The following is a 19,448-nucleotide window of genomic DNA, read 5'->3' as shown; positions in this document are numbered from 1 at the left end:
AAGCTGGTTCGTATGGGGAGAGGCGGCCCTTGAGACATTGGGGTACTGAGCTGCACAAGACTTTATCAGTCAAAACCAGCACTTTGAATTGCGTCCAGATGTTCCAAAGCGAAGGAACACTGAAAACACAACGTGCTTCCTTTTCAAGAGAATGATGTGCAACTTCTGCTACATGCAATGGAACTTGATGGAAAACACAACTTAAGTCACCCCCCCCAAAAAATGGGAGCTCTCGTATACCCACGTATGCGCACAGAAAAGAGCAGAGCTAGTTGAAAGGCAACACATGGAGATCTGCACTGATCCTTGCAATGCATCCCTAGTTATTATTACTGTATAATTATAAGATCTTTGTATAATCGTGGATGGTTGCATAATTTTAGAGGGGAATTGGCGGTGACTATCATGGAGCAACCCTGCACCTCTGAATTTGCAACTACACTGGGGATCAGTGGGGATGATTTGATGGGACAGGTTGGCAGCCACCGGCATGTGCCCCCTCCCCCGAAGGTTCCCCACCAAGGAAAGTGGCCCTCGCATTGAACAACAGCAGCAAAAGGTTTGCAATATGCCTCTGCGCGATGCAGTTTTGGCCTTGCCAAAGACGCAGACCCCCCCCCCCAACACTGGTCTTTTCCCCAGAACAGCGAAAGCCTCGTTTCGCCCGCGTCTCCCTCCCTCTTTTCTCCTCCTAATTATCCACGAAAGTGCGATTGCTCCAGATGCAGCTGGGATTGTTTTTGCAAGCGCCGGTCTAATCTGCTCGCGACGGCTGTGGAATTCAGTAGCTGCTCCGGCGAAGTGAGAGCCGCCCTCGTCTGCTCTTCCCTTGCAAGGGGCGCCCGCTCACTGTTTGGTAATACAATCTAGTCCGGCTAGAGGTGATTCAGAGGAACTGGAGAGAGAGGGGGGACGGGGGACGGGACAGGGTGGCATATAGGGAGCCGGAGCCCAGCTTGGGTACGTTCCCCAGGCTCCGCAGCTCGGGCGCTTCTGGCTCCGGAGGAGAAGGGAGATCTTTCTTACAGCGCAGCAGTAAAACTGCTCTCACGCTTGCGAAGCTAAGCAGGGTCCGGCACGGTTTCAAATTGGATGGGATACCATGTATCACAGGGGGTTGGACTAGATGACCCTTGGGGTTCCTCCCAGCAATACAATCCTATGAAAATAGCGCTGGAGGTTTCTGAAACTTAGGGGTGTCTAGAAAGAAGCATGCCTACCTCTCTCATCAGGCAAGGAGTCGGGATCAGCCGATTTAAGTGGCAGACGACCCAAGACTTCATTAGGAATAAGGGGAGCAGCCTGCCCTGCAGGGATGTTGTTAGCGGGCGTTACAAGCAGTCCCAGGTCTTTTGCACAGGAACTCCGGCATCTGTCTCCCCACCCCGCTTTAAAACTTAGTTTTATATATTTGTTGACTTTGCTTCGATGGCAGCTTTCCCTTTGAAAACGACATACAATATTGGCACATGAGCACATGCAACATTTTTGTAGCCGACATGACTCCTAGCCCTGACCTGGTAACTGTCACCGAGTCCTCACAGAATGATAGCAGCATTGTAGAGTTGGAAGAGACCCCAAGGGTCATCTAGACCAACCCCCTGCAATGCGGAAATCTCAACTAAAGCATCCATGACAGGTGGCCATCCAACCTCTGCTGAAAAACCTCCCGTGAAAGAGAACCCTCAACCTTCCAAGGTAGTCTGTTTCACCGTCGAACAGCTCTTACTGTCAGAAAATTCTTCCAGATGCTTAGCTGGAATATCCTCTTTTGTCATTAGAATCCGTTGGTTCTGGGTCCTATCTTCCGGAGCAAGAGAGAAGAAGCTTACGCCCTCTTCCATGTGACAGCCCTTGAAATACTTTAAGAAGGCTATCAGATCTCCTCACAGTCTCCTCTGTTGCAGGCTAAGCATACCCAACTCCCTCAACTGTTCTTCACAAGGCTTGGTTTCCAGAGGCTTGATCATCTTGGTCACCCTCCTCTGCACACGTTCCACCTTGTCAATATCCTTCTTAAATTATGCTGCCCAGAACTGGACACAATACTCCTAGTACTGGGACATTTTAGCCCCCGAGAGCGCCCCCTGTAGGCTCCCACAGAACCTGACTTTTTAGGCTCTAAGTAACGCCTCTGTTGCCTTTACACTGTCAGACCATTGGTCCTTCTGCACTGACCTGAAGTGACTCTTCAGGTTTCCGAACGGGAGCGAGGGAGACCATAAACAGGACAGGAGTACAGCAGTTCTCTAGGGCAGAACCTGGGACCTTCTGCACGCCAAACATGTGCTCTGTCAATGAACCACAGTTTGCCTCCGCTCCAAACAGAGTCTTCGGCAAAGGCGGGCCTTCGGTCCATATGGCTTAGCACTGCCTGCACTGACTGGCAGCAGCTCTCCGGAGGTTCAGCCTAGAGCTTTTCCCCAGCCTTACTTGAAGATTGAACGTGGGGTCTTTTCTGAAGGTACAGGAGATGCTCTGCTACTGAGCTGTGGTCCTTCTTAAAGATAAAAGGCTCCAGACCTCATTAATGTAAAAGAGGAGCGGATTTAAACACTGGAAGCGGCCTTCGTTCTGTTCAATACTGAACAGTGTACGGGGCGGGGGGGGGGGGCAACCAACATGCAAAAGTACCCCTACTTTACACCCCCGCGACAACCATCTTCTTTTTCAAGCCGGGCTGCAGCGCAACGTCTGAATGTCAAACGAGCATCTTTTGTTTCTCTCGCGCTCTCTCAACCCCCTGAATCCTAGCTCAGCACCTGCTCTCCGCTGACCGCTACTCTACTCTCGCCCGTCTCTAGTACCAGGTCTTGTGGGACGCCCGGGCTCAGTTTCGGGGCGCAGAGGTCCTCGTTTGCCCCTGCCCGTGGGAGGAGCGTATGGGAGTCCCTGGGAAACTGTAGAAGGGTTTTCATCCTTTATCAAGCCCTCTGTCTTTGCAACCCCCCTGCCCGGCCACACCTCTTCAGCGGTGTGGATTTTTTGACACCGTCCAGTTCCCAACACCACCACAGTTGCTACTTTCGACAGCGCTGCTGATCCGGAGGAGAAATTTCCCCCCTTAAGGGAATCTCCAACCCAGCGCAACTCATCGCCGCCGTCACCCCCTGGTGCAAAATCTCCTCGACCGCCCCAACTAACGTTTCCACCCCAAAATAATCATCTCTATCCCCTCCCCACCTCAAACAAAACCCCCACTGCCTCACATTTGCACCGCGGGCCACGAAATCCCTGCGTGTGTTTTCACGGGGCCGGGGGTGGAATCTGTGCATTTATTTAGGGGTGGGCTCTTTTTTGAGGGGAGGGGGCGCAGACATTGCAGACCCACAAAGAGGGGCAACCCCATTACCGGTCCCATTGCAACGGGAGCGGGTGGGGGGGAGAGAAAGGCTTTCCAAGCCTTTGCAAAGCTGCGCTGGGGAGGGCAGAGACCCTCAGCCCCCCCCCCAAAACCCTGCTTTGATTCCTAGCAGAATTTAAAGGAAACCCCCTCCTCGGCCAAAAAAAAAAAAAAAGGGAAGTCATTGGGGGAGCTTTATTTGGCCGTGCGCGCTGGCCGGCGGGGTCCGTCCCGTCTCAGGAGCGAGGGAAGCCGGAGCGCGCCGGCCAGCTGGCCGTTGGCTCGCCTTTTGTTCTGCCCCCTTTGCTGGGGACTCCCAGGGGAGGGGAGGGGCGGGGCGGGAGGAGGAGGAGGAGATTTGGGGGGCTCGAAGGCGGCGGCGCTGCTGTTGCTGCTACTGCTGGGGCGCCGCCTGGCAGGCAGGAGAGGCGAGCCGGGCGCCGGGAGATCCGCCGCGCCAGAGCGCACGCCGGCGAAGAGGCAGGCAGGCAGGCAGGCCGGCTGCCCGTCCGGCAAGATGGCGCAAGGCGGCCCTCGCCGCCGCGCAGGCTCCTCCCGTCCTCGCTGCCGCCGCTACTGCTTCTCCTCGAGGCGAAGGTTGAGGCGTTAGGCTCGGCCTGCCCCACGGACGGACGGTCGGATCCCCGCACCCATCGTCGGCCCGGCCTGGCTCCGAGGGCGCTCGTATTTGGGCCCGGCGGCGGGCGCACGTGCGCGGCCGCTGCTTTGTGCGGCTCCGTGGGCTCCTCGCCACGCCTGCTTCGCCCAGGAGAGAAGCGAGGCAGCCGCGCCGGACGGGGCTTCGTCGTCGAGAGAAGGCTTCGGGGGAACCCGCCCGCGGGGAAAAGAAAGAGGACATCTCCAATCTTCCCGGAGCCAATGGCTCCCCGCGGCTGGCCCTTGCCGCCGCTTTGCTCGCTCGCCTGCCTCCTGGTCGCCGCCGCCGCCCTGGCAGCAGGTAGGCACGCAGGGTTCCCTTCGGAGGGGCAGGGGGACGAGGGGGGCACCGATTCTCCAGGAAGGGTAGGGAGCCCCCTCCTCTGACTCGCTGAGATTTCAACTTTTGGGTGTGCGCCCTTTTCAGACTTTGTTTTTCTTCGACGGAACGGGGGAGCCCTTTTCTCGGGGTGTGTATTATGTGTGTGTGTGTGGAAATGGCAATCGCACCCCGAAGCTCCGGACGGGGCTGTTGCCGCGCGATCCCCTCCCCGGCTTCTCTCCGGCTGCGTTTGGGTGCGCGCGTGGTTCTCCCCTTCTTTCCTCCCCTTCTCTGGAAAGCACATGGGTCTGTCAACAAGTCCTCTTCCAAGGAGGGAAACGTGCCAAGTCGCAGTAAATAAACCGACGACCGCGATCCGCCTGTTCTCTCCGCCTCCCTCGCCTCCTTCAGAGGCACAACGGAGAGGCTGAGAGAGAGGCGCTTCTGGGCGAAGCACCAGCTCTTGCAGGGAAGGAGCTGCGCTCGCCCTTCTGCCTAGGATAAAGGCTTCTGCACATGATAAAATCATTCTCGCCTTCCTCCGCACCCTCTTTGTTTAAGAGCATCAGGAGCGCTGTGCTTCGGACCAGACCGAAATCGCGCCCTGGTGCTCTGATTCCAGCGCTGCCTAACGAGCGAGAGATGCCTCTGCAAAGCTCAGAAAGGCATCTTTCCCCAGCGTCTGGGCTCCAGGGGTCTAATGCCTCTTCACAATGACTGGTAGCTATTGCCTGACCCGTCTTTGGTGTATTTAATTAATCTCGTTTACCAAAAAAATATAGTGGTTGTAGTAGCTCAGTACAGTACAGTACAGTACAGTACAGTACAGTACAGTGATCATCTGTTTTGCGTGCAGAAGGATCCCAGATTCAAATCCTGGTTACCTCTCCAGGTAGGGCAGGGAGAACCTTTCTCTAGGGTTTCAGCTGGGACGCTGCCAGCCAGTGTAGGCAGTACAGACCCAGGTGGAGCAATGGTCTGACTCGCTGTAAGTTCCCTTTCTCTGTTCCTAGGTCCTGTTGGGTCTTATGGTAAGGAGCAGTGTACATTGTTAATGCAGGCTTGAGCCACGAGAATAGGCCATGTGGAGAGTGAGATTTCTCCCCGTACCAGTGCTGTGGTGAGGCAGGACGCCTCTGATTCCCAGAGACAGGGTGCCTCTGATTGCCACCAGGTCCCGGGGTTCGGCAGTTGGGGGTGGCTCTCTCGGTCTTGGCCCAGTGGGTGTTCCCAGCATGTGATCGGCACTGTTGGGGACAGATTAAATGGACATTTGGTATGGTCCGATTTTGGTTAGTCCTTACGATCGTGGGCTAGAAGGGGTTTGTGGAGTATGGAGGTTGAGATACCCTTTTAGTATGAAGTGGGATGCAAGCAGGGGGTGCGTGTCTTCAGTTTGCTGGAGGGAAAGTCCAGAGAACCCAATGGGTATGGAGGAGTCAGTGGGTATTGCGAGTCCCACTCTCCCTGCTCCTTTCAAAACACAGAATTGCTGAAATTGTTGTGGGACCGACTCTTGGGTTTCAGGGACAAAGCAGGCATCAATGGGGATGTGCTGGCTTTTTCTCCTTCTTACTGTTCTTATCTGGGATGGCAATATCCCAGTACAAATTGGGAGGTATCCATAGGAGTGCAATGGATGGTTAACGTTAAAGGCATAAAGGAAACTTTAAATGTACAAGGGGCAAATGCGCCAAGAGCGTTTCCTGGGAAAGGAAAGTGGCTTGAGACAGCAGAACTGGAAGGGGAAGCAAGGTGAACTCTTAAGATTACCCCAGCGTGGACCTTCATAAAGCCTCTTAGCTGGACTTTGAAGCTTGCCATCTAAACAGGGTACTTCTCTCATTCCAGCTAATGTATATGGGTAATAGCAAACGGAGCGAGCTGGAATAATAGGGCATGCTTTTGTTTATGTAAACAGTATTGGTCATGAGAACTCCCATGTTCATATGCTGAGCTGAATTATTTTCCCTTGCGTTTGTTATATCCCACATCTCTCCTCCAAGGCTTGTAAGGTGGTCACATGGTTCTCCCCCCTCTCCTGTTTTATCCTTACAACAATCCTGTGAGTTGGATTTGGCTGAGAGGCAGTGACTGGCCCAAGGTCGTGCAGCAAGCTTCATGGCCAAATGCGGGATTTGAACCCTGGTTTCCTCAGGCCCTAGACCTGCACTCTTACCACTGTGCCACATTGGCTGCATGGAGAGAGGGGCTGTTGTCTTTGTGTGCTGCTCTAGGTCTCTGGTTGGTTACTCTTGGAAAGATGTTAGGCTGTGCTGGCCTTTTTCTGGAGTCAGGAAGACCTTTTCTCAGTCGAAGTTGATGTGCTTGAAAAGATGCTGATGAGAAGACTAGGGATCTTGGAGAAAAGCCTCTACTACACATAATAGGACTTTAAAATGTTTTTTCCCTACCAGTTTCCAGAAGGATGTTCACTAACGTGTCTGCAGAAAAGCCACCTTTAAATTCATATTTAAAAAAAACACAGTTGCAAAATGTTCTCCCAAGTGGGCCATGGGGGATAAAAATGCCTCGCCTGCTCAGAGGCACTCTCTTTCTGCCTTGTTCCTTTGCATGCACCAGGGACGGGAGGGAAGATGAAGGCTGCAATTTTGTGCATGCTTACCTGCGATTCAATCCATTGGACTTGCAGGGGCTTTCTTCTGAGCCAAGCAGGCATGGCACGGAGCCACTGATAGAGAAGGCAGCAAAATCACAAGCCGTTGCACAAACATGATTGGGAGAAACAGCCTTCTTAAAACAGCCACAAGGATAGCAGGATGGAAAGTTGGGCATGAGATTAGTGTTCTTTTCCTGATCCTCGAAAGCAGGAGGCTTTATTGCAATGTGTGGCTTTTACCTTTCAAGAAATGCAGGAACTTGTTAGTTAACACCACCCACCGGACTGAAGCAGAACAGCAAAAACATTACAGGGATTTCCCCCTTGGAACTGCTGAGCTGAAACCTTTGCCAATGATTGCAAGCATTTGCTCCTCCTGTTTGCCATCATTCTCCACTGCCCCCCCCACTTTTTTTTGCTGCCCGGCCTCCAAATTTATGTGAATTGAATAGCCAGGAGGAAGGGGGCATTTAGGTCAGAAACGGGGAAAGTAGGAGGTTGCTATGTCCCTTCTCCAACCCCACCCTACAACTTCTTTTGGGAACTCCTACAGCACAATCGGGACGTGGGTGGCGCTGTGGGTTAAACCACAGAGCCTAGGACTTGCCGATCAGAAGGTCGGCGGTGAGCTCCCGTTGCTCAGAGCTCACCGCGACAGGGTGAGCTCCTGTTGCTCAGTCTCTGCTCCTGCCAACCTAGCAGTTCGAAAGCATGAAATGCAAGTAGATAAATAGGCACCACTCCGGCAGGAAGGTAAACGGCGTTTCCGTGCGCTGCTCTGGTTTGCCAGAAGCAGCTTAGTCATGCTGGCCACATGACCCGGAAGCTATACGCTGGCTCCCTCGGCCAGTAAAGCGAGATGAGCGCCGTAATCCCAGAGTTGGTCACAACTGGACCTAATGGTCAGGGGTCCCTTTACCTTTTACAGCACAATCATCACATGATCCATTGTTGCTGGTGGCTGTTCATACAGGAGGACAAGGCTACCAGTGGCTACATGTCACTTTGGCCACTAGGCACAATGGCAATGTTCTTCCTCCACTGTCAGAGGCATTATGTAGGAGATCACAAGTGGGCAGAGTGCCCTTGTGCTCAGGTCCTGCTTGTAGGCTTACCAAAGGCCTCTGGTCAGCCACTGTGAGAACAAGAAGATAGACCAGATGGGCAACTGGCCTGATCCAACAGGCTCTTAACTTTCCAAGAGCATGATCTGTGTACATGGTAGACAGTTGTACACACTGCAGATCAGGGGCAGAGCAGATGCTCAGCATGCGCAAGCTCTGGATTCACCCTCTGGGATCTGTAGTTAAAAGGGTCACAGCTGCTGCCTGCCAGAGTCTGCAATACTAGCCTAGGTGGGCAAATCAACTGAGCAGTTTCCTATGGTCTCCTGTAATGCTTTCCATGGTCTCTGCCTGCAAACAGCTGACAATCTAAATTCAAACAGTAGTAGTTTTTTTTTGGGGGGGGGAATGGGGAAGAGCAGAAGGAAAGGAAGAGGCAAGGGATAGAAGGGAGAGCCTTTTCCAGCCTAAGGACTGAATTCCCCCCTGAGTAGCCTTCCAAGGGCCACATGCCATTGATGGGGAGGCCAAAGTGTGCAGATCATTGAATGTGAATATTACTACTGTAGAGCAAGCTAGATCCTACACACAAGGAGCATGATCAAAGGACAAATTCCAGCCAGGCAAAGACTCTGGGGGTGTGGGGCAGGGCCAGTGAGGGGTGTGGCCTGGGGGGGAGTTCAAAGGGCTAGATAGAGAGGTCCAGAGGAGAGCTGCCTTGGACCTTTGAGCTCCCACTGCTGGTCTCAAAGAGACCAAGAGGGAAAGGAGGGTATTTTGTTCACTGGAGGTGAGATGCCTCTTAGGAATCGAATAATGAGAGGGATGAGGCTGTGGGTTTCAGCAAACGAAGGTCCCTAACACTTGCCCCTCCAGCAGTCAAAGGTGAGCAGAGTGTGTATTGTGGCCCTTGTGAAGTACAAAGCGCTGATTAACTAAATGCAATTAGGGAGCTCTGCTTATTAGCCCGTGCCTGTCATGATGTCAGGGCGGATAATAGTAGGCAATTAAGATGATTGAAATAATGCTGATTCTTTTCTCTCTCCCCCCCCCCACCCATCTGACAATCTCTTGAAAGCTGAACCCTTCATAAATGCAAACCACCAGGCAGCTAGATGGGTATTAGGAAGAGTAGAAAAACAACAGACAAACAATCCTGATTTTTGCAGGGCATGGTTTTGCTTTCTGATCTTCCTGAAGAGTGTATCTCTTGTGGCTTAAAGGAATCGAGGTATCCCTGGAGCTCACCTCCCAGTCCTCTTTGTATGAAATATTATTAATTTGTTGTGTGAAACTTAAAACACCAATGCCAGTTATACTCAAAGCAGTTACTGTGGAAGTTAAATGGGTGTTACTAACCTGCTTCTAGGGACGCAGGTGGCGCTGTGGGGTAAAGCCTCAGCGCCTAGGACTTGCCGATCGAAAGGTCGGCGGTTCGAATCCCTGTGGCGGGGTGCGCTCCCGCTGCTCGGTCCCAGCGCCTGCCAACCTAGCAGTTCGAAAGCACCTCCGGGTGCAAGTAGATAAATAGGGACCGCTTACCAGTGGGAAGGTAAACGCCGTTTCGGTGTGCGGCTCTGGCTCGCCAGATGCAGCTTTGTCACGCTGGCCACGTGACCCGGAAGTGTCTCCAGACAGCGCTGGCCCCTGGCCTCTTGAGTGAGATGGGCGCACAACCCCAGAGTCTGTCAAGACTGGCCCGTACGGGCAGGGGTACCTTTACCTTTACCTTTAACCTGCTTCTACTAGTTTTAATGGGTCTACTCTTGAGTAAAATGTGGTCTAGCCAACTAAAAGGTGCACTTTTAGCACTCCTCTTTCCAACAGCTTGTGAAAGTAGATCTTTAATGACCCCATTTCGCAGAAGAGACTGAACACTTGTCCACTGAATATTCTTGTGAATGCAGCATTTAAATGTCCTGTGTCCTGATCAAGCTTTAACACTTGCCTTCGCTGGTTGTTGTGGCACTGAACTGGTATCCCTGAAGGAGGGAAATCTGTGTGGTTGGATTGCATTATTCTCCTCCCACATTTGATTTGTGATTCATGCAGGGTCTCAGAACTCCACTGGTGGCTGCTCTAAGGTATTCCAAGTTGTTCCACTGGTGAACCAAATTGTTTCATTCGTGATTTTATTTGCATGCCATTTTTTCCTGCAAAAAAGAATCCTGCTCAAAGCGGCTTCCAACAAAGAAAACAGAAATGCATCTCAAAATCAACCATTGTGAGAAAAAATTCATGATAATGTAATAAAACAACAACGTCACGGCAAATATAACAATATACAAAACCTCCCAGCATTTCAGTACTGGAAATATAACAATATTGCATTAACAGCATTTTACCCCCTTGGTGAAAAGGAAACATTAACAGGGAAGTGTGACAGTTTCAGCTTGGTCCTTGAAATGTTTCCGGGCTCACAGCCCTTCTCCTGCAATGACTTACAAGGCTTCCAAAGGCTGGATCAGAGTCTGGCATCCTGCTGTCACAGCGGCAAACCAGATCCCTATGGATCCTAGCAGCTGGTATTCAAATTTGGAAGGGAACTGGGAGCCATTTTGTGGTTCGCCTCAGGTGTCAACATGTTTTGGGTTGGCCCTGCTGCTGAGTCTCCACTGGCAGTGAGTTCCACAGGACAGGGCCTGCCACGCAAAAGACTCAGTCCCTAGTAAAGGTTGATCAAATCTCAGGGGCCTTGTGAGGAGCCACCAGAAGTGCCCCATCGGAGGATCTCAGTAATTGAGTTGAAGGATAAAGGATCAGGAACGGGTAACTTGAAACACTAGGTTTACAACAGCTTGCAAGCCTTGACGCTATATATCTAAAAAATAAATCCAAAAAATTGTCTTTGTCTTGTGTGATGGACAGCTTTTGTCTGCTGCCACAGAGCCCAGTTTTCAGGGACCAGAACAGGATATGAGCTGCAGACCCTGCTCGGTCAGAGCCCTAGAATTAAATCTTGTCATTTATATTTAACCAGGGCTTCACTTTTTAAATTATTCAAGGGTCTAAGCTTTCATTAATTCCTCTGCCTACATGGGTTTAGTTTTGTTTTTGATGTGGAATGGGATTGCTTTCACCTAAATTGGTGTAATACCCCCATATATATCTCCCCTTCTCCCTGCTTAAACCGCACGCCGGGTATCATTTAACGAATAAAAAACGTTGACATGATATATGAAATTAAAGCTGGCGTTGGGCATAGAAATGCATTTGAAAGTGCCGAGATTGGATCCGCTCTCATTTCTAATCAAAACAGCCAGCTTAACAAAAGGAAGGAGCAGATTGGTTCTCCGGCGTGTGAACCGAGCTGTGCTGGAAGTGGAAGAAAGGTGGATGGGAATGGGGTCAGGGGGGTCAGCTGATTATTTACAGCAGCTGTCCCCCAACCTGGTGCCCTCTGGATGTTTTAGGCTACAGCTTCCATTGGCTGGGGCCATGGGAGTTGTACTTCAAAACCTCCTGAGGGTACCTGGTTGAGGGAAGACCGATTTACACGTTAACATTCCTGGGTTCGAGTGCAGCTCTCTGTTAGGTGCAGCTGCTCTGCTGACTTCCTGGAAACAGATCTAGTCCTCCTTTGGGTCTGAGTATGTGGGCATGCTTTTGAATTATGGTGCTGGAGGAGACTCTTGAGAGTCCCATGGACTGCAAGAAGATCAGACCTCTCCATTCTTAAGGAAATCAGCACTGAGTGCTCACTGGAAGGATAGATCCTGAAGCTGAGGCTCCAATACTTTGGCCACCTCATGAGAAGAGAAGACACCCTGGAAAAGACCCTGATGCTGGGAAAGATGGAGGGCACAAGGAGAAGGGGATGACAGAGGACAGGATGGTTGGACAGTGTTCTCGAAGTTACCAGCATGAGTTTGACCAAACTGCGGGAGGCAGTGGAAGACAGGAGTGCCTGGCGTGCTCTGGTCCATGGGGTCACGAAGAGTCGAACACGACTAAATGACTAAACAACAACAAATGTGGGCATGCAGTGAATGAGTGAGCCAAAGTACTGCTTTTGGGGTTGCTTTTCTGGTGCATCTTGGAGGAACAAAATTCCCATTCTGCGTTTCTCTCTTTCTAGTCTTTCTTTACTCCTGCTTTTGTTCTCATGAGCCCCTTTTGTCCTTTCCCCTTGGAACCCAAAGTCAACTCAGCTGTCCTCTGTGCTGCTTTTGGAAGTGGCTGTCCATCAAGACTCTCTTCTTTTATGCCATCCCCACCAGGCTTTCTGATCCACACCAGCTCCTTTGTGTAGCATGGAGAGATCAAGGGAAGCTGGCTTTATTGCCATGGCACAGTGGCTGCTGTTGGGATTGTCTGGCTCTTGTTCCCATGGTAGCCACTGCTGGGTTGGGCCTTCCCCATTCCACCAGCTCCGAGGAACAGCTTGTCCAAGCAGATCCATGTGCCGGATTTTCCTTGAGCGAAGCCCCTGGCGTCCAGCAAAGTTGAAGGTTGGAAGCTTCGGGTCAGATGTTCAAGAAAGCCTGCAAAAGAGAACCATAAAACAAATATAAAACAGACCAGAAACATCAGAAACGAAAGCAATTATTGTAGCAACAATAAAACTAGCAGTAGATATAAAATCAGTCAGCAGGATGCGAGGCTGACTGCTAAGTCTGGCAGCTTTAACAGAGGATTAGATTAATTCTTGAAGGACATAGCTATCAGTGGCTACTAGCCACAATCATTATTCTCTGTTACCTCTACTCTCGGAGATACTAGGCCTCTGAATATCAGTTGCTGGGAATCTCAGGTGGGGAGAGCAGCATTTGAAGTTCACCAGGCACATTTTGCACCTGGCGATGGGCCACTTGCAACCAAGGGAAGATGCCTGGGTGGCAGGATGACGTGGGACGTCTCCACCGTCTGGAGGTGCATGTCTGGGGATCCTTGGACCTTGACTGTTTTCACACACGGGCAACACATCTTGTAGAATCCTAGCCATTACATTTTATCTGCACAATCAGAATGAATGTCAGGAACCCAAAAAGTCTTATTGAAAAATATGACTTTCGAACCGTCTGGACCCAACATGGCAATGAAGAATTCCCTCTTGGTGACTGTAACCCTGGTTTAAGGAGCCGTTTGGTGCCTAGTTTATATATCTGAGCTTCTAACGCTGGCCCAGGAGAGTGGCCTGCATATCTCTGCAGATACATTGGGATGGTCATTGTGCGAACAGGACTCTGGGCCGTTGGCCTGATTTCGCAGCCAGCTCACCTTATGTTCTTCCTATCTTTGCAGTCTCTAGTAGGACTTTCCTAGTGTGTTTGGTGTTTCCACTGCAACTTGAAGTTTATTATTGGACTGGTTGTTGGGGTGTGTGTGTGATGGTGCCTTTTAAATACATAGTGTAGTGGTTAGAGTGTCTGACTAGGACCTGGGAGACCAGGGATCAAATGACTGCTTGGTCACAAAGTTCGTTGGGTGACCTTGGGCCTGTCACTGTGTCTCAGCCTCACCTACCTCACAGGGTTGTTGTGGGGATTAAATGAGGAGGGGGAGAACCATGTATGTTGCCCTGAGCAACTTGGAGTAAAAGGTGGTATATAAATGCAATCAATATACGGTGGTACCTCGGGTTAAGACCTTAATTTGTTCTGGAGGCCGCGCCGCCAGGGCACGATTTCTGTTCTCATCCTGAAGCAAAGTTCTTAACCTGAGGTAATATTTATGGGTTAGCGGAGTCTGTAACCTGAAGCGTCTGTAACCTGAAGCGTATGTAACCCAAGGTACCACTGTATAAGCTTTAGTTTGGAAGGGGACAGAACTATTCAAGCCCTAACTGCTATTTCCTCTTCACACTATTATTTCCATTTTCTGAACAATCCCATTGTTCGTATCCTGTAGCAAGTCAAGTTCTCTATGGACTATAAACATCTGTTAAGTCCAAATGATTAGGGGTTTTGTGCATGAAAGAGTCAGTTCGGAATTACTTCAGTCTCACGAACTGGTCTGAACTTTACTGGAGTTCTTTTTTTCTTCCTTAAAAAACTTTACAGAGTTTTAAAAAAACCAATAAATTATGTAGCATGGCTCATGAAAAAGCCTGTCCTTGGCCAGTCAACCCAAAAGAGTCTAGAAAGTTTGGGTTTTGCAGGAGGATAAAAATAATTGTTTTCATGTGTTTCGCGAGCCCGTAAAAGCAACAGGGCAGGAAGTGAGCGGGCCCATAATTGCACTTTCAAAGAAAGAGAGGCAGAGAGGGACTGGCCAATGGCCCCTCGTGGAGGAGGCTCAGCCATGCTCCCCAGGGCAGCCTCAGCCTAAGAGAGCTCCGTGGTAGCTTCAGTGCAGGTTTCCAACAGAATATCTTGGGAAGCATTAATGCTATGCAGCTTAGTGCTAGTGCGTCCTTTGTTTGGAGTGTGGAAGTGTCTTTGATGCAGCCCTTTGAGTGCAAAAATTCTCTGGTTGAATCCTTGGTCTCTCCAAGTAGGAAAGACCCCTTCCCCAAACCTTGGAGATTCAGGAAGGGGTTTAGGTTGCGGCCATCTGCTAAAATGGAGTTTCTCTTCCATTGTTTCCATAGAGGTTTCCTGGATCAGGAAGGGCTGTGCATTGGAATCCCCTGCTAAAGGGGAGGATTTCCCTCCCCCATTATAATTTTAGCAGAGAATCCTTGCAACCCATTGCCAAATCAAGGAGAGAAACTCTCTCCTTTAGAAGCCCCAGCTTCAGGACTTCAAAGTACCTTACATGTAATGTCACTGTGATGTCATGGAACCGATAGGTGGGCAGCCTCACCCACCTGTCCGATTTGGCCCTACAAGGCTGATCCTGATGAAGATGTGGCCCTTGCAGATGAAAAAGTTTCCTACTTATGCTGTAAAGCAAGGCCCTCGAAGAGGGTTGCTCACAGCAAACCCAACCCCAAAGGCCTTCAAGCGAGTCTTCAGAACATGGATTAGATATTAGACCAAGGATGGCAGACTTCAGGCATGCAGGATCTCCTTGGTTTGCTTGTTTCTCACTAGAATCCGGAGGCCACTGATCACAGCCAGGTGCAAAAAGGCCAATGTGGTGTAGTGGTTAAGAGTGTTTTGTGACTATGACCTGGGAGACCAGAATTCAAATTCCCACTTGGCCATCAAGCTTGCTGGGTGACCTTTGGCCGGGCATGCCTCTTAGTCTGAGCTCCCTCATAGGGTGGTTGTGAGAGTAAAAGAGGGGATGGGGAGAGCCATGAACACTATCTTGAGCTCCTAGGTGGAGAGTAAATGTAGTAATAAGGAAAGAAAGAAAGAAAGAAAGAAAGAAAGAAAGAAAGAAAGAAAGAAAGAAAGAAAGAAAGAAAGTGGTTTAGTTAAGAATTAAGGAGTTTGTGATGGTGATGATGATAATTTTATTATTTATATGCCATCCACCTGAATGGGTTGCCCCAGCCATTCTGGGCAGCTCCCAACAAAATATTAAAGACACTATAAAACCACAAACGTTAAAAACGTCCCCGTACAGGGCTGCCTTCAGATGTCTTCTAAAAGTTATACAGCTGTGTATTTCTTTGACATCTGATGGGAGGGCGTTCCATAGGATGGGAGAATGATATAATAACAGTTATTATGACCAGAACCAAGCACACAGGTCCTTTTGAACCTAAACTCATGTTCTTCTCCCTCTCCTCACCACCCTCTGCTTTTTGAAAATAAATAAAGAAGCTTTCTAGTTGCAATCGCTAGAAGATTAGGAGTCAGAACCACATGCCGATCTACTGTGAATCATTCGGCGATCTCCCAGTAGATCCCAATATGCTCCTTGCTCATTCCCCACCTCCCCATGTTAGACAGTGCAAGGACTGATCCCTTACGGTAGCTGTAAATAGATTTCATATGACCAAACCTCTCACGGTGCCCCTCTGTGGAATCCCTGATTGAGCCTCCTGTAGCTTTGCAGAAAAAAAGAGAAAGGGTCAGAGCTAGTTTGATCTCTTTCTGGCTGTCTCCTTAGAGCCCCCCCCCCAAATTCCTTCCTGTTTCCCCTTAGCAATTGTATTTGGAGTGCTAACACCTGGGAAGGCTTCAGTTTAGTTTTGGAGCATCTGAAAAATATTAGAAGGGGTTGTTTTTTTAAAAAATGCAGTGGTGGGTTCTGCATTTACGGTGGCTTCCCTCCTGAAGCAAAACCCCCATTGTCATTGTGGGGGAGGAGATAAGATTCCGGGAGTCTGGGAACCCATTCACAACATAACCCTTTGCAAGTTTACTCAGAAGTAAGCCTCCACCTTGTTCAATGGGGCTTACTCCCAGATGTGGGTACACAGACAACTGCAACCTTGATATTGTGCAGTGGTAGCTGGTGCTGTTCAGGTTGTGGAAAGGAACGGCAGATGCCCAGTTAAAAGCGAGGGTTGGAAGATGGGGAAAACAATAATTAAATCAACTTCAGAGTGCATTGAAAAGCTCTCATTCACCCCCAAGCTGCCTCCCCCCCCTTTCCCTCTCTCTGCAAGATAAATCTGGGAGTTCAGCCTTTCCCCTGCTAATTGTTTTCTCTCTGATCAAATATTGGGTGATATTTTTTGGTTAAATAACTGTTTGTGTCGCCACACATCATATTGTTGGGGAAGATATGAAATGTTTCTCGTAGGAGAACTGGCAGAGAGGGGGAGTTTTCTGTCTTGAAGTTTTCCCTCCTCCATTGTGACATTGTCAATTACATTTTCCTCGCTCCCACCCTCTTTTCCTTTGCCATAATAAAAGGTAAAAGCGATTTAAAAGGAGGGAGAGAAAATTCCCCTGACAAAGCCCCAGCTGGAGTGGAGATGAGCAAGCACTTAATTGACTGGTGAAGAATATCCCAGTTATTTAAGAAGCTAACTTGGCATAGGAGGCTACAGTCCTGGGTCAGAGTTAGACCCATTTAAACTTGCTTGGGCTTACCTTCAAGCCCAGCTGTGTTGGGCTCAGAAGTGTATAGCACAACTGTATATAACACAAATGTCTTATATTATTGCAGTGTTGCACATCCTGATGTGGAAAGGCTTTCCTCAAATCTGTCTTCCCACCCTCCCGCCTCAGGGCTCTGGCACCATGATATTAGATTTGATAGGCATCCAAGATGTGAATAGGGCTATATTAGGAAATTAGCCGCAATTATTATCTTTCCCCCTCCAGCGAAGTGAATGGAGGCCTTTTCCTCCCTCTCCATTAATTGTGTAATCTTATTTACAATTGCCTTAAACAAAGAAAAAGAAGAAAATGGAGTTGAAATCCACCTCCAAAACCACTTTTAACCTTTTGCCTCTGGCCTGGGGTGGTATTTCAGTTATTCAAGGGCAAAAGATGAAACATCTCATCCATATCTGAAATTGCCTTCATTTCAATTGAGGCCACTCTTTTGCCAGCGAATCCAAGCTGATCTTTAAACCAAACATTCCTTATTTTATTTTAAAGAGTTTTCACTCTTCTCCCTCTGTGGCTACCTCCAGGGCTTAGCGAAGTGTCGCTCAGAGACAGAGCAACTGTCTTGCGCTCAGAAGGCCTGAGGTTCAAACTTCTGCACCTCCAGGAAGGGTTGCAAATTTCCCCTGCTTGAAACCCTGGAGAGCTGCTGCCAGCCAGGGTAGGCAGTACTGAGCTACATGAACCAATAGGTCTGACTTGGTGTAAGGAAGCTTCCTGTGTTCCTGTCACAACTGTGAGTGGGGCAAGTGAAGACAAGCTACAACAATTAACTATATTAATATTGTTCACTGTTCCTGCTCAAGCTGCCCAGGAAAAGCATTTTGGTTCCTGAAATTCATTTTGATTGTGTAGATAAAAAATAAGTGATAGAATTCTACGGGATGTGGTATTAGTATGGGGGAAACAGGTAAGATCCGTGGATTCCCTGGCATGCATCCAGATGGTGGAGATGCCAGGTGCCATCGTAGTGCCCAGGCATCTTCACTTAGTCGCAGGTGGTTGAAATCCTGGTGCAAATTGTGCCTGGTGCCTGGCTAATTTCAAACACTTTAAAGTGGTGACTAAGGTAGCAGGGGCAGGACATGGGTGGTGCTGTGGTCTAAGCCACAGAGCCTAGGACTTGCTAATCAGAAGGTCGGTGGTTCGAATCCCCGCGATGGGGTGAGCTCCCGTTGCTCAGTCCCTGCTCCTGCCAACCTAGCAGTTCGAAAGCACGTCAAAGTGCAAGTAGATAAATAGGTACCACTCCGGCAGGAAGGTAAACGGTGTTTCCGTGCACTGCTCTGATTCTCCAGAAGCAGCTTAGTCATGCTGGCCACATGACCCGGAACTTGTACGCTGGCTCCCTCGGCCAATAAAGCGAGATGAGCGCCACAACCCCAGAGTTGGCCACGACTGGACCTAATGGTCAGGGGTCCCTTTACCTTTAAGGTAGCAGGACCTGGCTCCTTTCTGGTTTTGACAGTACTACCTGTGTCAGCAGTAATGCCCCGCCCTTGGCACTCAACTGAGCCTGAGCACCTCTGTTGGCAGAGGCAGACTTTGGTCTTTTAAATTTCAGCGGCGCCCTGTGCCAGCCCCAAATTCAGCGAACCCACCTTCCATTCTGCTCAATTCGCTGTGTCATAGTTTTGGCGCCCAGTGTGGCGGAACTGGTCACGCTGCCCAAATCCACCTCTGCTGTTGGTCCTTGCTGACTAAGGCCTGGCTGCTCCAGAGCCCTCAACTTAGCCTGCTTGGCAAAGGATGAAATTGCTCGCACCTTTCCCCACAAACACTATTCTGCTTTGAAAGGAACTAATCGCTTCTCTTTTGCAAAAAGGAGAACCCGTCTACTTTGGGAGACTTGGGCACTTTCAGAATTCCCCCTCTCGCCTTATATATGGCAACTTAAATTGGATTACGAGGGGATCAGCATGGAGTGAAACCTGAGATGAGGCAGATGGACTTGGGCAGACAAAGAGGCGGGTTTGGGTTACTGAGCTGCATGTCAGAGGTGAGGCTGCAGGAACTTTTCCAAATGGCGACTCCATTTGAGCAGTGGAGGCTGAGAATAAACACGGCCTTTGTCCGCCTCCTTTTATTAACCCATTAAGCATCTTAAAACATCAGGCTTCATCCTGTCATGGAAAGACTCATCTAAGATTTCCCTCCCTCCTTCTGCTCTCCCTCTTTAAAGAGCTGCCTGTCTTGTAAACAGGAAGGTTAGTACTTCTAAACATTGAGGCAGATAGGTGCTGTGGAGCAGGGTTGAACTGATCCAAGGGAACTGTATTTCTGGCTGGGCTATTGGGAATTAAGCTTAAATTCAATTTAAAGGGGAATCCATCAAATTTGCACTTTCTGAAACTTAATGCAAACCCCAACACAGCCATCCTTTCAAATTTGCCTTACTCAGAATCCTGCAATACAGTTCTCTGTGTGTACAAAAATGCATCTAAAGTTTGCACATATTGTTGAAACCCACAGTCCAAAATGCTTTATATCAGTCAAAGTTACATATGCAAACGGCCAAATTGTATACTCAAATGAATTTGCA

General features: G+C 49.6%; 1 protein-coding gene and 1 long non-coding RNA gene across 2 annotated transcripts in view; both read left to right on the top strand.

Annotated features, from left to right (window-relative positions):
* The window catches only part of LOC310831985, a 372,207-nt gene that overhangs the window by 108,605 nt on the left and 244,154 nt on the right, over positions 1–19,448 (top strand). The window lies entirely within an intron of this gene.
* IGDCC3 (immunoglobulin superfamily DCC subclass member 3) overlaps positions 3,750–19,448 on the top strand; it is a 111,087-nt gene continuing 95,388 nt past the window's right edge. The window contains exon 1 of the mRNA XM_083713133.1: positions 3,750–4,301. Coding sequence (XP_083569259.1) covers positions 4,223–4,301 — 79 coding nt within the window. The 5' untranslated portion in view covers positions 3,750–4,222. The remainder of the gene's footprint in view (positions 4,302–19,448) is intronic.

The sequence above is a fragment of the Podarcis gaigeae genome (genome assembly GCF_964106915.1).
Source record: "Podarcis gaigeae genome assembly, chromosome: 14".
Lineage (NCBI taxonomy): Eukaryota > Metazoa > Chordata > Lepidosauria > Squamata > Lacertidae > Podarcis > Podarcis gaigeae.
The sequence above is the reverse complement of the archived record's forward strand: the minus strand, read 5'-3'. Positions and strand labels throughout refer to the sequence as shown.